This window comes from Miscanthus floridulus, chromosome 3 (genome assembly GCF_019320115.1).
Source record: "Miscanthus floridulus cultivar M001 chromosome 3, ASM1932011v1, whole genome shotgun sequence".
In the NCBI taxonomy this organism is placed as follows: domain Eukaryota; kingdom Viridiplantae; phylum Streptophyta; class Magnoliopsida; order Poales; family Poaceae; genus Miscanthus; species Miscanthus floridulus.
In genome coordinates, this window is record NC_089582.1 from 35129088 (window position 1) to 35152313 (window position 23226).

At 44.2% G+C, this 23226-nt stretch overlaps 1 protein-coding gene and 1 pseudogene across 1 annotated transcript; both read right to left on the bottom strand.

Moving 5' to 3' along the window:
* Positions 1-172: 172 nt before the first annotated feature.
* LOC136543513 (uncharacterized) lies at positions 173-598 on the bottom strand. Its single transcript, XM_066535936.1, has one exon. It carries the CDS (start codon positions 596-598, stop codon positions 173-175), a length of 426 nt encoding a protein of 141 aa, XP_066392033.1.
* Positions 599-11322: 10724 nt separating this feature from the next.
* Positions 11323-13982, bottom strand: LOC136545445 (uncharacterized; annotated as a pseudogene).
* Positions 13983-23226: the final 9244 nt, after the last annotated feature.

Here is a 23226-nt window from a genome sequence, read left to right on the forward strand (position 1 = left end):
TTGATTTCAATGCATGTTTTCAAAAAGTTTGAAAATAGTTTGAAAAGACGTTTGAGGAGGCCCTTGGTGGGCTGTTTTTCATCCCACCGGATTTATGCGGTGCTAGGGTCAAAGCTTGCACCGGAGAAAAGGGCCCGTAGAGAAGTACTGTGCCATGGGCTTCTCAGGTTGGCTAGCTGCCCAGCCAGAGGCGCGGGAAATTTGATAGGCATTGCCCTTCAAATTGGATTTTGTAGGCTGACCTTGCTGTGTATGTTCCTGAGCTCTCTAGAATCCAAGTGATGTCCTCCTCTCTAGTATCGTTCAAATCAATGCCAGCTGCCTCGATCTCTTGCCATAGCTTGAAGAATTCGTCCAGCAGCTCCGTCGTCAAATTGTAAGCAATGTCTCCAATCCAAGAGCCGCCAGCTACTGCGTCTCTCACTGATCTCTTCTTGCGCCTGCTATGCTTGAAGAGGCAAGGGTATATTTGTGCTGGGGACCGACCATTAACCCAGCAGGAGGACAGCCAGAAGGACGCCTTTCTCCCGTTGTGGACTGTGACAGATGTTGCCGCGTTGAACAGAGCAATGTCTATCGAGTCGGCCGGCAACTCCATTCCGTTCCAAGGCCGTTCCGGGCTTGTCCAGTCGAACCATAGCCATCTTAAACGCAGAGCTCTGCTGAAACGGTCCAAGTCCACGATCCCAAGACCTCCAAATTCTGTCGGACGCGCAACCAATGTCCAGGCCACTTTGCATTTCCCACCTGACAGCTCACTGTCTCCTGCCCAAAGGAGCCGCCTTCTTGTTTTGTCTAGATTTTAAAGCAGTTGTTTTGGCACCTTGAGTGCAGTCATCATATATATTGGCATGGAGCTTAGGACCGACCTAACAAGCTCCCTCCTTCCAGCTGGGTTTAAAAGCCTACCTTGCCATCTTTGCAATCGCAATCTGGATTTGTCAACAGCCCCTTGTGCATGAGCTACCTTCAATCGGCCGAGAGTCAGCGGCAAACCCAAGTCTGCAATCGGGAAGCCCACCCTTCTTCCTCTAAATTTTTCCAGGATGTGATCCAAATTTAGTTATGCAATCGGGAAGCCCACCCTTCTTCCTCTAAATTTTTCCAGGATGTGATCCAAATTTAGTTTCGCGCATCTTATCGGGGCAACCATACACTTCTCCAAGTTTAGCCTGAGTCCCGTCGTCCTCGCAGCGGGGATAGTGCGCCTTCCTCAGTTGCGATTTCCAGCACCCTTTGCAGTGTGTCAATGGCTTGGATGAATAAGTATGGGGAGAGCGGATCACCTTATCGAAGACCCCGTGCAAGCTTGATTCTTCTGCCCACTGTTCCATTTAATAGCACCATCGAAGTGTGACGTCCTGAACAGCATAGTCAGCCACTCTCTCCATCTGTTGCTGAAACCCCCTATGCTCAAGTAGTTCCAGCATGTATTCTCCATCTGTTGCCGGGCCTGGGGTGTTACAGGTTGGCTCTGATTATCATTTGTAACGCCCCGACCCGGAAAGACGGCTAAGGTCCGTTCTACACGTTGAATGAGCTACATCTGCAATTAACTCTCTTGCGCTTTTGTCCTTGCTTCGCTCAAAAGGATCGATCTGGAGTTAACGGCCTCCCAGGTCCAGCCTTTTAAGCTGGTCTAGCGTTAGTTCCATTTCCGGTATGGAACTAAAACCGGGAATACTACCTCATCGCTACCGTGTCACGAATTTGGTCCGGCCCAACTGGCCCAATGGGCTGGGTCTCACAGCATTTGAGACCAATGTTTGAATGTGAGCTGCTAGCCTTCTTGCAAGGATCTTCGTGATTAACTTAGCGAAGGAGTGTATCAAGCTGATCGGCCTAAAGTCCTTTAGCTGTTCCGCTGTGTCAGTTTTCGGGACTAGGACGATGTTTGCCACATTTAGCTTGTCCAGCGGCCCAGCTCTCAAGTCATGGAAGCTCGCCAAGGCAGCCAACGGATCATTTAGATATAAAGGCGCGCCGAATCGGTGGCCTCCAAGAGTGTCCACGTACGTTCTATTTAGTTGGTGCGTTAGATCGAAATTCCACGACTCAGATGAAGCGCGTCACAACCAGTCTTCCTCCATGCGTTCGGCAGTGGATAGATCAAACATGTGGACGTATTCAATGAAGTAGGGCTTCCCTGGTGATTGTACGCGGCACGTAAATGGACGGTGATGCGTAGCGGGTACGGTGGATTGTCAGCATACATGGCCGGTGCCTAATTAGCATGGTGGTCGACACGCATGCATGCTGCTAGGGCGTTGCTTGCTTTGCATGCATGCAAAAGCTAACTGTTTCTGTGTACGGGTACACTGACACTTGCTTGCTTGTATGTGCGTGCATCTGTGAGCCGCAGGTGAGTTTTCCCCCTCCGCCTCCTTCCTCCCTCTCTCTCTGCTCTCGACCTCCTCTCTCTTTGCCTCTCTCTCCACGCGGCGGTGCATCCAGGCGGATAGGACGAGGCGGCAGCGCACCGGCCGGCTAGGCCGGCCAATGGCGCGGGCGGCCCGGCGGCGCCTCTCTCTCTTCCTCTCCCTCTCCCTTTCTCCAGATCTGCGGCCGCATCGGTCGGCCTCCGGCGCACCGGCGTGGCCAGGCCCTGGCGGTGGGCGTAGATGCCTCCCCTTCCCTCGCCGCGCGCATCTCTCTCGTGCGCGCCTTCGCTTTCAGGGTAGCGGCCCCCTCCCATACCCCTCCATCTCCCGATGGCGCGACCACTACCCCGCAACGGCGCGACCGCGTCCGTCCCGCCGGACCGCGCCGCGTCTTCCATTTCTAGCGAGGGGCTCACGGCCGACGTGGAGGCACTCAAGGACTCCATCCGGGGCCTCGACGTGGGCGTGGGTCGGCCGCGCGTAACATGGCCACCTCGCTGCGCGGACGAATCGCGTCATGTCCTCTTCCTCACCCCCGGCAGCTACGGGTCTAGATACGGCAGCTGCGCGGACCGGTGGCCCTTGACGGCGGCAACGGCGCTTGGGTCACGACCGGCCTCGACTGCAAGCGTTTCCCTCATCTTCATCTGCCCAAGCTTGGTACTCCCCAAGGTCTACCTCGCCGCTGTCTTCGAGTAGATCGACGCCGTCCAGGTTCATGTCCCCTTCTTCTCAGTCTGGATCTGGGGTTCAATCTCGATGGGGTTGTTGCGGCCTTCTCGATTTGGTTAGGTTTTGACTGACATCTCTGTGTTTGCTTTTCCTAAGGCCCTGCAGCTTGCCAGGAATGCCGCCGAGGATCCACATGGTCGTCACTGATAAAGGTCAGCACATGTCTACCACTAATGATCCTTTGTCCTCTCATCTATTTGTTCATATTTGCAGATATAGGTTGCTCAAACTGATTACAAAAACAATCTTACTAACTAAGCGCTCTGGGAACCCACTATTAATTTCCACAAACTTTCCTTCAGGTTCTATTTGTTTTGTTTTTCAAGCAGTACATCTACTTTATCAATTTGTGAACAAATTGAGCTCTTACATGGTTGTGATAGTTAGCTCTGAAAAAGAAGAGATGGTTCATGGATTCATTGCGGCACCATCTATTCTTGGCTATATGAGAAGCACCTCTATTTAATGCCTTCGACCTGCTGAACGTATGGACATGAATCCACTGCCTATCTATCTCTGCATATTTAAATATTTAAGTGCTTCCTAATATCCTAACTGATTTTTTTCCAGATGGAAAGTGACCTATCAATTCCCTTGTAGATGTTGGATTTCCTACATCTTAAATGCAGACATGTCACATGGCGCTTAGTATTTCTGTCAGTTTTATTTATTCACAGTTTTTTGTTCTACATCCATTTGTATATTCAAATTTGTTCCCTTTCATGTCATTCACAGTTTTTCTACTGTATGATTATAAACCTCAATACATGATACATGGTCTATATGGTTTAGTTTCCATATTGTTTATATTTCTTTGCGACTTTTTGCTGCATGACCAAAAAGCTGGCTGATGAACTCTATAATTATGCCTTTATGTTTCTATATGCATCTCTAATTTTGTAAATTTCTCTTATGTTGCTAAGGTTCCATTGATACCTTGATGAAAAATTATTTATCTGATTGTTTTCCGAAATAAAAGAGTGGAATGTGATATATTGTCTCACATCTGACGAATTATTGTTTGGTGTTAATATTTGACCTTCATTCACGGATTACAATTTTAGCATTTCTTTGTGATACAGAGCATGCTTCGGTGATACAAATGCGATTTGTAGTGCATTTCTTTGCTTTATAGACCACTACGTTTCCCACTTTCACACTTGCTCAGTCATCATGTAGTCATGTGTTTTAATTTAAATTGTCACATTCACGTTTCTTGAATGCTTGCAGGGAAATAAAGTACCAAGAATACTTCTTTTGATGTTGAATACCAAAACTTACATACCTGGTGCAATGATTAATTGATACTCAAGATATTTCTTAGTTCATCCAAAGTGGGAGTAACTTGGCAGCAAGGATGCCAGCTTCCTTATCCATGAAATTCTTTTATCACCCGTTTCAAAGGTAAACCTATAGTAACTTTTTCCCTTATTTGCCAAGCTAATCGGATGCACCTTGATTAGTGATCGCATGTACCCCAGCAGCCACAAAGGATAAGTATATGCTTTTATCTGTTGTTATTTTTTTCATGATCTACCGGTCATTCCTATGTGTTGACATCCTAATGCAATTCCAAAATTGAAACTTGAGTCCTGGCCGTATGGGAGATGAGCCAAATAATCTATATGCAATGTATTATTTGATTTTCTTTGGTCACTTTTAATTCCCGGTGGTTGTTGGCCATATTGTTTTTAGTCAACTCACACCTTGGCCTCTCTGTGCTCAACATGATCATACCCAGGTTAGAACATCAATATCGTTTCCAGTTCACCTTTCTTTCCGGTTCAATGTGTCCATGTTCGCATCAGTTAACATACTTCTTCTCATGCAAAGGTGATTGAGAGATGTCTATTATGGTTTCCATTCTAAAGCTGATCTCTAAAAATCGTCAGCAAAGTAAGTGCATACTGTTGTTTTTTGGAGACCAAAACTGCTCCAATTTTTCCTTCAGTTGATAATTGAACTGTACTCAGGACCTTTTCAGATTTGTGAAATTTTCACAAGACGATGAAATGCTCAGGCTTCACATTATTCATGAGAATATTTAGATTAGTTAATGATCCATTCATGTTCAGAATTGATTCTAGACTTCATATACGCTGAAATATTCAGACTTTACATATTCAGAAGACACACCTTCTGTTTAGCATTGATGGTCTAATTTTGCTTGATATAGGATGGAATACCATCCCTGAAGTTTTTTTATAAGACTCATACCAGCAATTAATTAACTTAGTACAAGAGAACATACCTAGCGCCTTTTATGGTGTTGGCATACAATTCTATGTTTGCATTTTCCAGACCTCTAAAGATAATAGAGGCACTTTTCTTACTTTGCAATCAGACAACAGTTGCAAGCCATGTGTGTGTTCAGCTCAATTTGGAACGTAGATAGCTTTGCATATAGATAGACTTGGTTTAGTTCCACACATTAGACCAGGACCCATAATATAAGTGACTAAAGGTATATATATGGAGAATTGTAGATACATATATCGCTCTTTATTTATGCCTACCATTGTGGTTATTTTCGTATGGAATGAACATGCAGATGCCTTTGGTGTCCTACAGTTCATGCACATTTACAGAAGGGGTCAGTGGGTTTCCTCTTTCCCCGGTCGTCATGTGCTGATATTGAAGGTGATGCATTGATCCTTTTTGTACCTATATGTGTATTTTAATACCTTTGTTGCGGCGTTGATTTGATTGTCTTATTTCTTCATGACTTCCAATGTTCTACGAAAAACATAACTTCAGGGATCCATGCTACGCAAATGATTTGCAAAGCTGAGCTTGTTGACTTGCAGAGCAGTTTAACATATCTATTTCGTCGACTGTTTTCCATAATAGACAGGTGTCATTCTGCTTTCACTGTTAATTATTAGTTTACCATAATAGACCGCCATCATTCTGTCTATAGAGTCCTTAAATACAGAACACGAGAAACAATGTAGACGTCAAGATCTATTAAAGACATTATGCCCAGCTAATCTTAGTGCTGTCTTGCCTTCCATTAGCGGAAATAAGACAGTGAAGCCACAGCCACCTGTTTGCTTCTTGATGCATTTGCAGAATTAAACATTAGATTTTTCTTAGATACATTGTCATGGGTTTGTTTGTTTCTGATTGATCATTCCTAACTCAATGATCATCTCAGAAAAAAATCACTCTTTTATATCGTCATCGTCCAGGCAGTTTATCTCTGCACCTAGCACGAGCTGCCCATGTCCAACGTCTATGTACTCCAAAGGCCGCACCAAAGGCAATCCCTTCCCCACTCTCTCAGGTAATCCAATTTCTTTGCTTTTGTAATATTGCTCTACCTCTGATTTTTCCAAAAAATGATCTGGTTTGTGCCGTCCAATGCTCACATAACCTTTCATTAATGGATTTTGGATAAATATATGTGCCATATCATGGACTAATATGTTCTTCCTTAAATGGTTTGTACTGCAGCCCATTTGCTTTTGTTCACACATTTCTTAACGCTCCCCAGACCCCGCACAGAGCGGTAGCTCTCTGCACTGGGTAGGCCATTTTTTTCCTGTTTGGTATTGAGTTACTGACTTGCTGCTGGTATTTCCTGGACCTTCTTTCATATATTTGCTGACTCGATTTGATAAGGCGTGATCGTCTTTACTTTAGGATACTGGCCTTATATATGTTCGTGGTTGCCCAGTGACGCATGCCATCTTATGTTTGTGGCCTCCATTTCAATTAATTTTACTCTTTATTTCCAGTTGATCAAGAAAAAATGGTATTGGAAACCAGTTTCATTTTTGTGGCCCGCTTTCGGTCTCCACAAGTTGATATAAATAATTTTGATTTGCTCCTTTTTTCCATATTGGTTGGTTGCTTAAAACCCATGAAGACAACTGTACAAGGATTGCTTTGGCAGGTGGGTAACCTCAAATTTCTAGAGACCAATTAGGCTCCGTTTGGTTACAGCGCTACGACACGAGGAACAATTCCGGCCCTGAAAAGCTAATATAAATGAAACTACCGATCTGGCCTGGAATTCTTCCCGGAGGTCATTCCCCGGGAACCGAACAGGGCCTTAGTGAATACTCGAAAAATTATTGATGTTTGTTTTATGGCTTCTTCATGCTCTCTTTACAACAATCGTTTAATTTGTTTGCCTTATTTATTCTTTGCAGATTTCTAGGTGATTTCTTTTTTTTATAATTATTTTTAGTTCTAGCGAAGGCCATGTAATATTTTAGTTCACCATTTCCTTTATTCTTATGATCTATTGTCCAAACACTTTGCAATTAGTTATCCTAATCTAATTCTACAGGAACACGATGGGACAATTAGTTCCTAGATGATATCTCACATTTTCCATTCCTCACTATATAATTGTACTTGATTTTATGTATATGCCACCGTGGACTGATCTTTCCGAGTTTATGCTTCGAGACTGTTCCTGTATAAAATGGAAGTGTTGTGGCCTCCGCTATCAGTGAAGCGTGAAGAAGAATCAGTACATCAGGTTGCAACACATTGTCTCTCTCAAAACTCACTAAAGTTCCAATGTTGTCTATATGTTCAGAACATGCACACTTTTATGTTACTATTATATTTCTATATGTTAATCAACAAATACGATAGATACTGGAGTATATACAAATAACATGCTACCAACTCCAATTGCAATCCTTCCTAGCGCACAGTGCAAGAGGGAGTGCTTAGTAAAGCCCGAATTGATGCCAAGTTCCAAGCACTGTGCACAGCTCGATCACGATACGCACGCCGGGTCGCTGTCACCGTGTGCCCCGCGGACGCCGTCGGTGTCGGGCCCATTAGCACCCTGTCCTCGTATGTCCGCGACATCGTGCCGCACTCGCCGTCCTCATGCACTATGCGCTTCTCCTTTTCCCGGCCTCTGGTCCGCTCTTGATCCTCGCCCTCGTTCCCGTACCGGACCCCCCTCCATTCTTTCTTCTTTTGGGGACACGGTCGCCCGCACGCCTCCCTCGTCGAGCGAACCCTCTCTCCTCTCCTTTATTCCCCCCTCCCCTCGCTTGCGCAGGGAGCGCGCCATGGCCGACTTTATCCCCGCAGCGTGAACCGACAGTGTATTCCATCCCTGCCGTCTCCACTTCCGGTGCGCTGCGCCCCATCTCCGTTCGCCACTATAAGATGCCCTTGGTCCTTGCTCTTCTTCTTCATCCCCATCCCTCTCGAATCCGAAGTAGAGCTACGAGATTCAGTCGTCATTGTGGAACTAGGTTCGTTTGACAGAGGCGATGGTGTAATCTGAGAAGAAGGGATCTGGTTTTCGAAGAAGTTCAAGTCTACCGTTGGTTAGTTTGGTTTTAGGGTTCACGATGTTTTACTTCTCAGTCTCCTGTTTCTAGATCTGTTGGTCATACGCCATGTTTTGGATAATCATTATCTTGTTGTTTCTCCATTTCCCTCGTCTATCCCGACTTCTGGAGTAAGCCTTGGTTGTACTAGCATGCTCTTAATCATGTAACTTTAAATTCCGGTGTAATTTAGTATTCGACGTCGTATAATCTTTCACGTAATTCTAGATTTACGAAATGTGCTGTAATTTCGCCTAAGGGGAGTAGATCCTAATTCACTCTTTTGTAAACCCTTCGTATTCGTAGCAACGTGATAAGAAAACATATTAGACATATGAGCCATGTTTCCTAAGAATTTTCCTATACCAAGCACATCACCCGCAGCGAAGCGCGGGCAGCAGTGGCTAGTACTTTATAATCTCCCAACACTTTTTATAAAAGCCTCCTGTGTACCCGTCCAATCCTGGGGCCTTCTCCGCAGGGAGGTCATCCACTGCGTTCTTGATCTGCTCCAAGGAGAAAGGCTGGTCAAGCGTGTCATCATCAATCCGTTCAAGTTCCATGTTCCCCCAATCCAGAGTTCGACGCCTGACCGGCTTGGTGCTACTAGCATTCTAAATTTCTAATGACATCGAAATATTGCACGAACTAAAACAACAATAAAGTATGAAGTAATAACACAGCATATGAGTGAGAGGTCAAGGAAACATTACTCTGAACGAACATCCGTATCAAATAGCCTTGACAGCAAGGAATCACAGCCTCAGTCACAGGGGACAGGAAGAAACTGTTTTCACTGTCTCGCTTTAAAAAACTTGGGAAATCACAGGTTCATCCCGCAGAGTGACAGTGACCTCGATATAGCAAGGTCTAAGCCACTACACCCAAATAGGTTACTGAGTTAATCTTTCTTTTGGTTACAAGTTAGCTTGTCAAATCAGCAGCTGTATGGAGCTAATTTTGAATTGACACAAGCAATTTCACAAGCAACTAGCTCACAATTTTTGCGTGATTACATTTGTCAGTATGCATTTCATAACTTCGTTAGTTCAGAAGTGAATATGCAACCTTGATATAAATGACAATTGGTTTCACAAGTCCTATAAAAGAGAAATCTGAATGGGTAAATAGAGGAACAAATAAAGAAGAAAATCATGATACGGGGAGAGGAATCGAAACATGGTGCCATGGATATTGAAAAGCTGAAAGTTCTAACCGCCTTAGTGCTTTCGATTCACTGATGAACAGTCTGACAAATAAACAAAATGAGTACCTGATGTTCTTACCTTCTACTAGTGCCAGATTGCTAAGACAACAGCAATAACGAAAAGTATCATCACAGCAGCATTTCCAACAGGCAAAATATCTTCACATGAATGCGGAGACCTGAAGGATGAAACAGATAATCAAAACTGCGGTCAATATTCATAAACACTTAAGTGACAATGATAAGTGAACATCATGTAGAGTCTACAGATTAACAGTCCATAAGCTCAGCCTACCAGTATTAATATCACCTTTTACAGAATAAGATATTTTGCTACATTAAAAAAAATGACTGCTTAGAACATATCAGGTAGATCAAATAATTTTACTCATACAAGTAAAGACAAAGGAGGCTATCATTTGATCCAAATACAAGTGGTACAGGGAGCTTTTGTATGCCTAAAGTGATACAACGTCGATGACAGGTTAACTGAAAATGATGAAGTAAGATCACTTGTTGCACAACTAAACCTTTCGATAGTAGTGGTTCAAACAATGATAGGTTCACATTCAGAAAGACTGAAAAGGAGGTACAAGTCAGGGTCGGAATGATACGGACAACACTGAGGCTAATTTAGTAGTAAGAGTGTCAGACACAAAATGAACTAAGTGCCTTCTTGAAGCTGACCTCTGATTTAGTGTCTTGTCAGCAATAAAAGGTCAATTAATTTTAGGTATTTAGTTACCGAGCACCAATTCTGATAGACTGTACCAGACTAAACTATGCAAACACAACTACTGCACTTGTCACCATTTCAGAAATTCACTATGCTCTATATTTACTACTAGTACTATGCAGTTGATGTATTAAAATATTTCGTTTGAATTTTTACAGTTATACTAATGTTGACAGCTATAAATTATACTAATGATATGGATCAGAGCGGAGCGTCAGTTTAGGGATTCAGGCACAGGCAAGCAGCGAGCGCCGTCGCTGGTTGTCAGTCAGACATGCATGGCCCAGCTGGCTGCACGGTGTGTGAGGACTGATCGAGGATGCAGGCAGCAGCCACACGGGCCATCCGCAGTCGTCTTCGGGTGTCTGACTCTCCAGATGCAGCCACAGCAGCCCCTTCCCACCGCTGTGAATCCTGTCAGTCTGCGGAGTGCTGATGCATGCATGCTGCGAAACAAACACGTGCGGATGGATCCAGTACCTCATGCGTGGCCGGCCAGAGGGTTGTCTGCTTGTCGTGCCGTGTCGGCCAGCCTGCAGGCCACGTCAAAGTGGAGTTCCACACTGCTCACGAATTGGGTTACCCCACGTATCTCACGTGATGAGCCACTAGCATTCTAAATTTCTAATGACATTGAAATATTGCTCTAAGTAAAACAACAATAAAGTATGAAGTAATAGAACAACATATGGGTGAGAGGTCAAGGAAACATTGCTCATTTGCTCTGATAAAACACCTGCATCAAATAGCCTTGGCAGCAAGGAATCACGGCCTCACAGTCACAGGGGGCAAGAAGAAACTGTTTTCACTGTTTTACTCTAAACACTTGGGAAATCACAAGTCCATCCCGCAGAGTGACAGTTACCTAGAACAGTAGTAAGATCTAAGGCAGTACGTCCAAATAGGTTTACTAAGTTAATCTTCTTTTGGTTAAAAGTTAGCTTGTCAAATCAGCAGCTGTATGGACCTAATTTTGAATTGGGACAAGCAATTTGACCAGAAACTAACTCAGTTTTAGAGTGATTTAACACTTGCAGGTAACAGGCATGCATTTTGCCCATTTTCCGGTTCACCAAAACATGAAAAAAAGATGCATTCCGTAAATTCATTAGTTTAGAAGTGAACATGCAATCTTGATATAAAAGACAATTGGTTTCACTAGAATCTTATAAAAGAGAAATTTCGATGGGTAAATAGTTAATTAGCAATGAATTGAGGAACAAATAAAGAAGAAATATAGGGAGAGGAATTGAAACATGATGCCATGAATATTGAAAAGCTGAAAGTTTTAACCGCCTTAGTGCTTTCGATTCACTGATGAACGGTCTACAAAGAAACAAATTGAGTCCCTGATGCCCTTACCTTCTACTAGTGCCAGATTGCTAGGACAACAGCAATAACGAAAAGTATCATGAGAGCAGCATTTCCACCAGGCAAAATATCTTCACATGAATCAGGAGATCTAAAGGATGAAACAGATAATCAAAATTGCGTTCAATATTCATAAACACTTAAGTGACAATCATAAGTAAACATCATCTAGAGTCTACAGACTAACAGTCTAGTCTATAAGCTCAACCTACCAGTATTAGGTCTATATCACCTTTTACACAATAAGATATTTTGCTACATTAAAAAAATGACTGCTTAAACCTTATCAGATAGATCAAATAATTTTACTCATACAAGTAAAGACAAAAGAGGCTATCATTTGATCTGAATGCAAGTGGTACGCGTAAGTTTTGTATGCCTAAAGTGATACAACATCGATGACTGGTTAACTGAAAATGATGAAGTAAGATCACTTGTTGCACAACTGAACCTTTCGATAGCAGTGGTCCAAACAATGATAGGTTCACATCCAGAAAAACTTAAAGGAGGTACAAGTCAGGACCAGAAATGATATGTACAATACTTGCCTGAGGCTAATTTAGTAGTAAGACACAAAATGAACTAAGTGCCTTCTTGAAGCTGACCCCTGATTTATTGTCTTGTCAGAAATAAAGGGTCACTTAATTTTAGGTACTTAGTTACTGAGCACCAATTCTGATAGACTACAGATTAATGTATGCAAATGCAACTACTCCACTTGTCACCATTTCAGAGATTCACAATGCTCTATATCTATATTAACTACTACTCTGCACTTGATGTATGCAAATGTTTCGTTTGATTTTTTACAGTTATACTACTGATGTTGACAGCTATAAATTGTATGTCATAGCTTACCTCTTTTTCTTCTGTGACTGATGGATCCAGGCCATAACAGGAGGCAGAATCCCAAATAGGAAGCAGTTTGCATAAACCCCAGCAAAATCCAGTGCCTTAGAGAAGGCTGCTGAGAAGAACGATGCAATAAAGATGGGAATGATCAGCACCGTCCATGTCAGAATCGCCCCATTTCTGCCACTGCTAGCATTTGATTGGTGCACACTTCCTTGCTTCTGAGAAAACCTCTGAAGGATCAATTCCACTGTGTCCGCCAACTGCTTCGGAAAGCTCACTGCATACCCTATCAGGCTCGTCGCCAGTGCAGCAAAAGCGAAGCCTCGAACAGCAGGCAGAGCAGCTGGAGAGAAGAAGCTTAATAGGGTCATCAAACCCAGCATTGCCACCAGCACTAGCCAGCCCGAGAATGACGGCATTCCATGAAAGCACCATGACCAATGGCACAGCGCCCCCAATTAATATCGCCTTCCGAGCATCATACACCGAGTCCCCCACAATCTTGCAGATGAACGGAGTGATGACATGAAATCCGAGCGTGAGCACGGTCACCGGTATGGCCGGCAGGATCGCGCCTGGACTCCAGCTAGCGTAGCTGAGAGATCTCAGCAAGCTGGCCCGGCCAACGGACACGCCAGTCACCACGAGAGCGGTAATCGAAACTAGCATCAGGACACAGAGGGCTCGGTTGGTACCGTCAACGGCCTTGAAGGGGAAGAAGGCGATGAGGACGCCGGCGAAGCAGGGGAACAGGGCGTTGGCCAGGACCGAGTTCACCCCGGGGAACAGCTGCGAGACGAGCGAGCCGATGCCGGCGACGCAGGCGACGAGCAGGGAGAAGCTGAGCGCGGCGTACACGACAGCGACGACCGCGCCAAGGCCCGCCCCCCGGGTGCTCGACGCAAGTCCCGTGAAGCTCACCTCGTCGACGCCGTCACGCGCCATGGCAGCGAAGCTGAGCTCGGCGACGAGGACGATGGAGGACACGACGTAGACCCAGGAGAGCAGGGTGGCGGCCGCGGAGGGCGCCTGGCCGGAGAGGATGGTGGCGGACGGCAGGCCCAGCATGCCCGGCCCGACCGCCGTGCCGATGATGAGGCTAACCGCTCCCCAGAAGCTCTTCTTCCCCCCGACGGTGGCGTTGCCATCGGATTCCACCGTAGGAAGGTCTTGGACAACGTCGCCGGCGCCGTTGCCGCTGGCGCTGTGCCGCCACCGCCATGGACGCCTGGCGACGGGAATGGAAAAGGTAGTGGCGATGGCGGCGGCGGAGGGTTCGCGGATGCAAGGGTTGGGGGCCGAAACGGCCGGATACGGCGGAGATGGGGGGAGCGGAAGGAGGCCGGCGGTGAAGAAGGGGTGAATTTGTGGTGGCGGCTGGAGCGCAACATGGCTGTCATGTGTATAGTTCGGAGGCTTTCAGTGGCATTAAAAAAAGTTCGTAATCGCGCGCAACTCATTAAAAAAGTTGAACCTCGACGAGTGCCACTGTTCTAAATTTGGTTGGTTAGCTGTTCCGTTCGTTTTTCTATTTAACGGCAAATGGATATGTGAAATGACCATTTTACTTTATAGTGTGGTTTGTTTATCGGCCAACTAAACTTGCTCTTTCTCTTTCTCTTTCCCGTGCACACGAGGGCCGAGGGAGCTCCGCGCTACGGCCAGGTTCTCTGCCCTTGTTGCCGTCCCGAGTGCTCGAGGTGGTGTCCGTAGGCTTCGCCGGCTCCCGGTGGAGATCGCCCGCGCGCCGCGGATGCCGCCTCCCTACGCTGGTTGTGGCCGTTGACGTGACTCATCAGATGCTACGTAAAGCGCCGAAGGAATACGATGAGGACGGGGTGACGGGCACCTTTGTGAGTCTGCTGCGGCCGTGGAGAAGCGGCAGCAGTGACGCTGATGCTAGATAGGCCCACCGGTTCGGCTCTTTCCCTGCGTGTGACAAATACACCACACCACACCACACACACACCGCTCTAATTGAGTGAGTCTCATCGGATTGAAGAACCCAATGCAAGCAAGAACGAAAAAGAAGCAATGTCCTTGCTAGTTGTCGATCTCGATCCAAGAACAAACAATTCAAGTTGAGGTCGATCATAGTCATAGTCATACCTAAGGGCGTGCTGCACTGCTCCGAAGAACATCTTCAAATAAGAAGCAGGTAGCTAGCTAGCTTCGTCGTGCAACTCCGATCGATCAGGGATCGATCAATGAATAACTAGCGCCTATGCCGTGGTTGTAATGGATCTGCGGCGGTGACCGACGAGCAGGGCGCGTCGGCTTTTAAAGTAGTCGTGCGCCTGAGTGCCTCCCTCTCCCTCCCTGCCAGTTGGATCTGCATCTGCTGCCACACGATCGAGTTGTAGAGTGCCTGCCGACTACCGTGCCGTGTGTTCATCCATGTGCCTCCTCCAGCTGGGCGGCGCAGGCGAGCTCTGCCCGCTCGCCGCGGGCACGCGTGCGGGGGAGCTCCGCTCGGCCGCCGCGAGCGCTAGCGCGTCGTCGTCGACGCGGCGCAAGGCTGGCACACAGTGAAGAGGAAGGTGGAGCCGGGTCGCTGACAGCTTGGCACTAGACAGAGAGAGAAAGAAGTAAGATGATACAACAAGAGAAGGGTATTTTGGACGTTTACACTTACCGGGCCCACATGTAAGGGCTGCCAAACGGTGAAAAACAAACAGAACATAGACGGAATGGCCTGGAGAGCAAAGAAGTTCAGAACGATAGCACTCGTGGGAGCTTAACTTTTATAATAGCTTATACGTAATTATAAATTTTTTAATGACACACAAGTAAAAGCATCTATAGTTTGTCAGATCGATAGCAAAGGGAGGTAAGCCCACGCCCAACGGCCCAAGGTGACAACATCTCCATCGCATGTCCAAAATTCCGAATCAGCTCACAAATCGTTGTCAAAATAAAAAAAAACCCGATAATGCTCTCTACCGAGCCGGACGCGCGCCTTCGTTGACCTGCGGACCAGGTCTAACTGTCCCATTATTTATTGAAAAAAAAATCTGGATGCTGCCACCGGAGCAGAACCACCTCGTGCCACGCCCCCTGCGCCTCACGCCGAACCCTCTTCGCGCCACGTGCCCCTCCGCCTCACGCCGTACCCGCCTTGTGCCGCGCACCCCGCTCGTGCCTCGCGCCGCCCGCGCCTTGTGCCTCGCGCCGCGCGTCGCACGCGCCTTGCGCTGCGCTCCCCCATGCCCGCGTCAACCTTTGTTGGGCGGCAGCAAGTAGACGAATACATATTGCAACCGTATGTTTTCATGTGTTTCAGATGTATGTTGCATATGTTTCATCTGGATGTTGCAAAAGTAGATCTGGTGTTGCATATGTTGCAATGGCTATACACGTGTGTTGTAAGTGTATGTTTCAAATGTTTCAGCTGTTTCAAACGTATGCTGCAAGTGTTTCATCTGGATGTTGCATATGTTGCAGTTGCTATACACGTATGTTGCAAGTGTGTTTTCTAAATGTTTCATCTAGATGTTGCATATGTTGCAGTGGCTATATACGTATGTTGCGAGTGTATGTTCCAAATATTTCACCTATTTTAGATGTTTGTTGCAAGTGTTTTATCTGGATGTTGTATATATTGCAGTGGTTATACACACATATGTTGCAAATGAATGTTTCAATTGTTTCACCTAGTTTCAGTATGTTGTAGCAGGTGCTGCTCCCCACATGCTCTGGTTCGCAAGCACGCAGCGCTGCACACACACATCCAGTGGTGTCTATCTCTGTCATGCGGGCCAGCTCCAATAGTCGGACGTGCACGTGCACGCAATGGGCGTTCAGTGCCCAAATGGCCGAGCACTCCCTAGTTAAAGTGCATACGCGCATGCAGAGCGATAGAGCGGGCCAGCACCCAACGGACGCAGAACCAGGCGCCCTGCACCACTAGGCTTGGTCCCCCTCGGTGGAGTATGCAGCCAGGGTCAACACGGGTGCGCACGCTGTGCTCCCACCCTCTTTCTCTCGCATGCAGCTGGCGCGGGCCCCACGCACATGGTCTCCTGTGCAGGCGTAGAAGCAGCACGCGGGGGAGCGAAGCATGTGGGCAGGCGCAGCAGCACGCTTGGGGCGTGGCAAACCAGCGGCGCGGACCCAGCCAGAGCAAGCGCTGGGCGCGAAGCACGCGGGCAGGCGCAACAAGCCAGCAAGTGTAGCAGCATGCCAGTGCGAGGGCGTCTAGGCACGCGCGCGTGCGTCCAGACGTACCAGCGCTAGCATGGCCCATAAAAAAATCAGCTCACATACTCCTATCCGTTTTTAACCATGGTTCTCGCTTTTCGAGAAATTAAACATACTCAACTTTAACCAAATATATAATAAAGAATATTAATATTTATGTTATATAATTAATACCATTAGATATATCGTTAAATTAATTTTTGTAATAAAATTATTTGAAGATACAAATGTGCTAATATTTTTACAAATCTAGTTAATTTATGAAAGTTTTACCGGCACGAATAATGTGACACTTAAAAGAGACAGAGGGAGTAGTGGTTTTGAAGATGGTCAGAATAGCTTGCAGACGCAAAGATAGCTTCCTCTGAAAAAAGGCTGGGGACACTAGTACAGAATCGATTTTTCGTGATGTCAACCATTTTTTCACTGACAGTTCATAAGTAGCAGGCACCACTAGGCGCCCAATGAGAATAAGTGAGGGCCAACATACATTGATAATCGGACAAGTAACGATAAACTTCAGGGTAAGACCGACAAGGAAATTGTGAGTATTAAAGTGAAGATGCAATAAGACCTCGACCTTGCCGTGGCCACCTACATAGGAAACACATTTCTTAAATTTCAAGATAGGAATTGCGTAGTGGCTCCATACAACTTCCGGTATTCTGGTGCTTGACTCTGTTAATAATTAACAAAATTACTATCTTAACATAATTAATTAAATTCAGGCAGCGACCATTGGATTTGTATAATGATTTATCCCAAGGATGGTAGGATGTTGGTCCTTGACTCACTAGATTACCCGCAGAGCATGCATGAAAAATTATTTACACTTATACAACAATAAGTCAAAAAATGACTTGGTGATTTTATTCGAGGTCTGCAAGGCATACAAGTGGTATAAGTTCATGGGTGGAAAATACGATATAAAACGACAATCAAGACCGCACGGATCAAATATCCGGTAAATTTTAAATAAATATCATACATGTCTAGTATATATGTATATGTAACAACTAAATAACCCCTTGCCACTTGTTATATAGTGCCACAAGCAAGTATTTGGATCGGTCCTCTATGGGGTACTACTTGTGCGAGTTTCTTAGACAAACTGGGTGATACACCACGAACCCTAGCAAAGTTATTGTCACATAAATGTTATCATTAGTGTACGTTACAAATGCATTGGTCACTTGACACTTGTAAATATATGATGACTATGTGTACATTGCAAATGCATTGGTGATTTGACACTTGTAAATATATGATGACTATAAACTTTCTTTGTAGGTATATCGTTGACATCATAAACACATGTAAGGACATGATGACTATAAACTTTCTTTGTAGGTATATCGTTGACATCATAAACACATGTAAGGACACATGCCGGTTCATCATGAAAGAAATAATTCACTTACAAGGGAAATATCATGATGATACCTCTGATTTAGCACGGCCAGAGTACCGAGATTTTGTAGATTTTTCCAGGCTATAACTAAACAAAGATGATTATTAGAGAATTCATGGAACTTATGAGTTGAAAACTTTGATGTATATATATATATATATATATATATATATATATATATATATATATATATATATATATATATATATATATATATATATATATATATATGTATTGTCAGGGTTATAATACCCCGGGTATCTCAAGACACCGATTAGTTAGCCATATGGGTGACCCGCAGTACACTAGCTAGTATAAGCCCTAGCTAAGCTATGTGGACTTGGGCCAAGTACCAAGGCGGGAGTCGGCCACGACTTCCTCTATCTGCCTTCACCACACGCCGCGCAACACCACACGACCTCTCCCCCGTCCTGACCCCTGGGAGGAATGGGGAGAGATCAGACTCGGCCAGACATGCCTTCTCTGACAAGAACAGGCACGCCTCACTAACCCCGCAAGGACCGAGGGGACAACAGTCCCCTCAGCACGTTCAGACACCATCCCCGCACCACGTAGTGCAGACAAGACAACACCGCCAGGCAGTGGCGGTCAGTATGGTGACCCACCGTCCAAATATGGTCCGACAAGATGGGTGTACGACCCCACCCACTACGGGATGGGGTTCACGACAGCGGCCTTGACTTTCGGGGCCATCCTAGCCAATGAAGGTCACGACCCCGGAGCTCGAGGTCATGGCCGTCGGCTCCGCAAGCAGCAAGACGACCGATGGCCCGAGGGTGGCTATCAACTCCCGTACGACGTCCCAAGGAGATCAGGAGGCGATGACGAAGGCCACGGCGAAGACCACGTCGCACAGGACGGCTGGCGAACCATCACCATGTCTATAGTGCCGCCACAACTGGTACAGTAGCACCACCCCACCCCATGCCATGACGTGGGCACAAGACCATGACGACGGCCATGCCCGGACATGCACTATACTAAGACAAGACGGCGTTCCTAGCAAGCCAAGTTAGCTAGGTTTCCTCCCTTAGGCTCACGACCCCTAGGTCGGGAGAACCTATCTCTTTGTACGTGGTCTGGCCCTGGACTCTATATAAGGACAGCTAGGGCACCCTTCCAAGGGGACGGACTCTCGAACCCTTCATTCGGGCAGTCCCTCTCCACTCTTCTACCTCTTTCCACTCTTTCTGCATACCCCATTATAAGAACTTCAGAGCATTCAACCGAGGAATACACACTCGATCTTCTCTGAGACTAGACGTAGGGCTCCGACCTGAACCAGTATAATGTGTCTTTTGGATGCTATCATCGTCTTCTTGGAGTAGCGCGACGATCATACAAATTTACTAGTCGGTCGACAAAACACCGACACGTATACTATGTTTGACATATATACTTGGATTGATGAGTGATGACTACGGTAGAATGAAGTAAATATTGTTTTTGTCATGCATGGAAATATAATTGCCTGTGATGTATATTTGGGTTCCAACAACGTATTAGGCCATCCAACTACGTTGAGCACTTGAGCTATTAGCAATAACTTGAAACCTTAGGCCATGTTTATGGATCTAATAGCTAAAAACTAAAAATTAGTAAGAGTGGATCCGAATAGGTTACCTAGCAACAGATGTATTCCCTCCGTTTTAAATTGTAAGTTGTTCTAGCTTTTCTAGATGCATAGTTTTTAACGGACATAATATGTATTTAGGTATATAGTAAAAACTATATACCTAAAAAAGTCACAAATTTAGAACAGAGGGAGTACTTAGCATTAGCATATTTTAGCAAGTACTCCCTCCATCCCAAATTATAAGTTATTCTAACTTTTTTTGGAGAGTTAAAGCATTTCAAGTTTGACCAAAATTATAGAGAAAATTACAAAAAAATTAAGACATCAAATAGGTATACTATGAAAATATAATTAATAAAGAATCTAATAATGATATTGTTTGGTATCATAAATATTATTATTTTATTATATAAATTTGATCAAACTTAAGATGTTTTGACTTTCCGAAAAAATTGGAATGACTTAAAATTTGGGACGGAGGGAGTAGAAGAATGCTAGTAGTTGCCACTACAAGAATTGTGGTGATCCATGACAGTTTTTTTATGACATATTTTTTTTTCTCGTCAAAGATTACTAGAATCAGATACGGGTTCTCTTGAAGCCTAACCTTAGGTCCAGATTCTGTGACAAAATTCATGGATCGTCACTATTGACATCTAAAATTCATCACGATGCCTCTTTGCCACATTTGATGCCACCGTGGCATGCTGACGTGGGCATGGAGCTATATGTTGGTTTTCTCAGTCATCAAAAAAATTGTGCAACATTGGAGAATCAAACCTATGACCTCCTGATTCCAATGCCGCACACATGACCACTACAATACTATGCTCTTATGTGTTAGAATCTAGAATAGTTTTGTTTTATTCGTAATATTATTTACTCTGAATTGCTAAAACAAAGTCAGATGGAAAAATGACCAAAAACAAAAGTTGTAGATATCGATTATTTCTACAACTTTGTTGTTGACGACGCTTTCATTTGAAATCATTTACTATCCCAAAATTCTTTTTTAAAGTTCTCATATTCGGAAATTCAAATTTTGAATTACCCAAACGATCTCGGATGTAGAAATGACCAAAACAAAAGTTCTAGATCTCGATGTGTTCTACAACTTTGTTGTTGACGACGTTTTCAGTTGAAATAAGTTACTATCTCAAAATTCTATTTAAAATTCTCAAATTTTGAATTTTAAATTTTAAATTGTTCAAACAAAGCCGGATGGAGAAATAACCAAACTAAAAGTTGTGTATCTCGATGGGTTGTATAAATTTGTTGTTGACAACTTTTTCATTTAAGATAATTTACTACACCAAAATTCCATTCGAAGTTCTTATGTTTTGAAATTCAAATTTTGAACTATTCAAACAAAGTCGGATGGAGAAATGACCAAAATAGAAGTTGTAGATCTTAATGAGTTCTACAACTTTTATGTTTATGACTTTTTAAGTGGAAATCATATACTCTTTCAATATGTTGTTTCAACGGCCCGAAATAAGCTTCAACTTGACCCACATCACCTATCTTGCTCGGACCAAATCATTTTAGTCTATGTGTTGACTGTATTAGTTACACAAGTTATATATTCTGGACTTTCTTGTTCTGCCGGCTGTGCTGAACCAATCACTGTCCTGCCGATTAATTCAAATGGACTATGCCCCCCCTTGAATTACGATAAGTGCATAGGCAAAAAAAAAAAAAGAGTCATGAAATAGAGATAACCGGTAATGTTATATGAAATAAAAAGTTTCTAGCAGATCCTAAACAAGGCAGCAATAGAAATTAGCAATTTAATTTTCACCCATATAGAGTTACAGTTGGTTTTCACCCATATAAAATTAGCTTACAAAATCAGCTATTGTTTCTATCTATCACATGCTTAATCAACTAACGATGTCTTCCTGGTTGCACTAGGGTACTAGATGTCTGATTGGGTACAAATAGCTTTGATAAATGAATAAAAGCTAACAACCACCTGCTGTTATTGCTGTGCTGAAGTAACATACTTGTTGTTTCTAGTATTGCTGTTCACGTGGACACCACCTGCTTGACCCTGTTATTGCTGGTAAGTACTTACTGTTTACATGTACTGTTTTCGCTGGACACCACCTGCTATGATATTAAGTAGGAGGCAAGTCTGTTATTCTTGTTATTGCTATGATCAGGTCGTCTCGTGTGTGTTTATGGCTGGTTGCTAAGTCTGCACTAGAGGTCGATAACTGTTTAGTTTACTGCTAGATAAATTAATCTTTGGATTTTCAGTGTACTGTTGCTTGTTAAATTAACTTGTGGTACCTAGTGAGCTGCGACGAAACTCTTTGACCTGGGCCTTGTTTAGATTGAAGAAAATTTCAACCCGATGAATAGTAGCACTTTCGTCTTATTTGGTAAATATTGTCCAATCGTGGACCAACTAGGCTCAAAAGATTCATCTCGTGATTTTCAACTAAACTGTGTAATTAGTTATTTTTTTTACCTATATTTAATGCTCCATGCAAGCGTCCAAAAATTGATGTGATGGAGAGAGAGTGAAAAAACTTGGAATTTTGATGTAAACTAAACAAGGCCCTGCTATGCTATATGGCTACTGAGTAGTTCTGCTGGCCTATAGGTGTTTCATAAAATGCTCGTGAAGCTGTTGGCTGTTTTGCTGTCATAGGAGTAAAAGGAAACAAGATTGAATGGGGATAATTTTTTATTTAATTTGATTTGAGGAAGAATTTTGTGATGATGTGTGCTGGTCATCTACTGAATAAACTTTTTTTACTCAATCTGCTTTGGTGCAAGATATGATGAAAATCAAATATGTAGCTATAAAGATTCATCTTATGACTATCCATGCATTTATTATAAGTGTTGGTCAATTCTTTTAATAACCAATTCCAAATCGGAACCATGCAGCCTACAGGACTTTCTCATAAATAATGAATTGCATGTGGTGATATCACTCCATAGACAAGATTCCGTGCTAAGTTCAAACTCTATTGACCGAATGATTATTAGAAGCAACTTGTTCTACCTTTTGTCTTTCCATGTTAATTATGTATTATTCTGTGTTGACTATTAGTGACTATAGCTCCTGATGGTGTTTTTGGGTGGCAATTTCAGGAAAATCCAGAACACTTGATAATGCAGAGCTGGATGTGCATGTACTTGAAAGTTGGAAAAATTACTGGTCAGCCTCCCTGCTGCTGCCAGCCCAAACATCATCAAGTCTCTGGGGTATGTACGCACTTATTTTCACTCTCCACATGTGCGAACTGCAATTTTTGTTAGGCGTTTAGATCAGTACAAGATTCAGCACGTGATGTCTAGTTTACGTTTAGATCAGTACAAGATTCAGCACGTGATGCCTAGTCTACATCTAACTATATGTACGCCAACTGTATGTACTGTTTTTACTTACACACTACTGGAAACGTGAAAT

What these genes read in the sequence shown, in the direction of transcription:
- LOC136543513 (XM_066535936.1), bottom strand. Translation starts at nt 598, where the DNA reads ATGGAGTTGCCGGCCGACTCGATAGACATTGCTCTGTTCAACGCGGCA.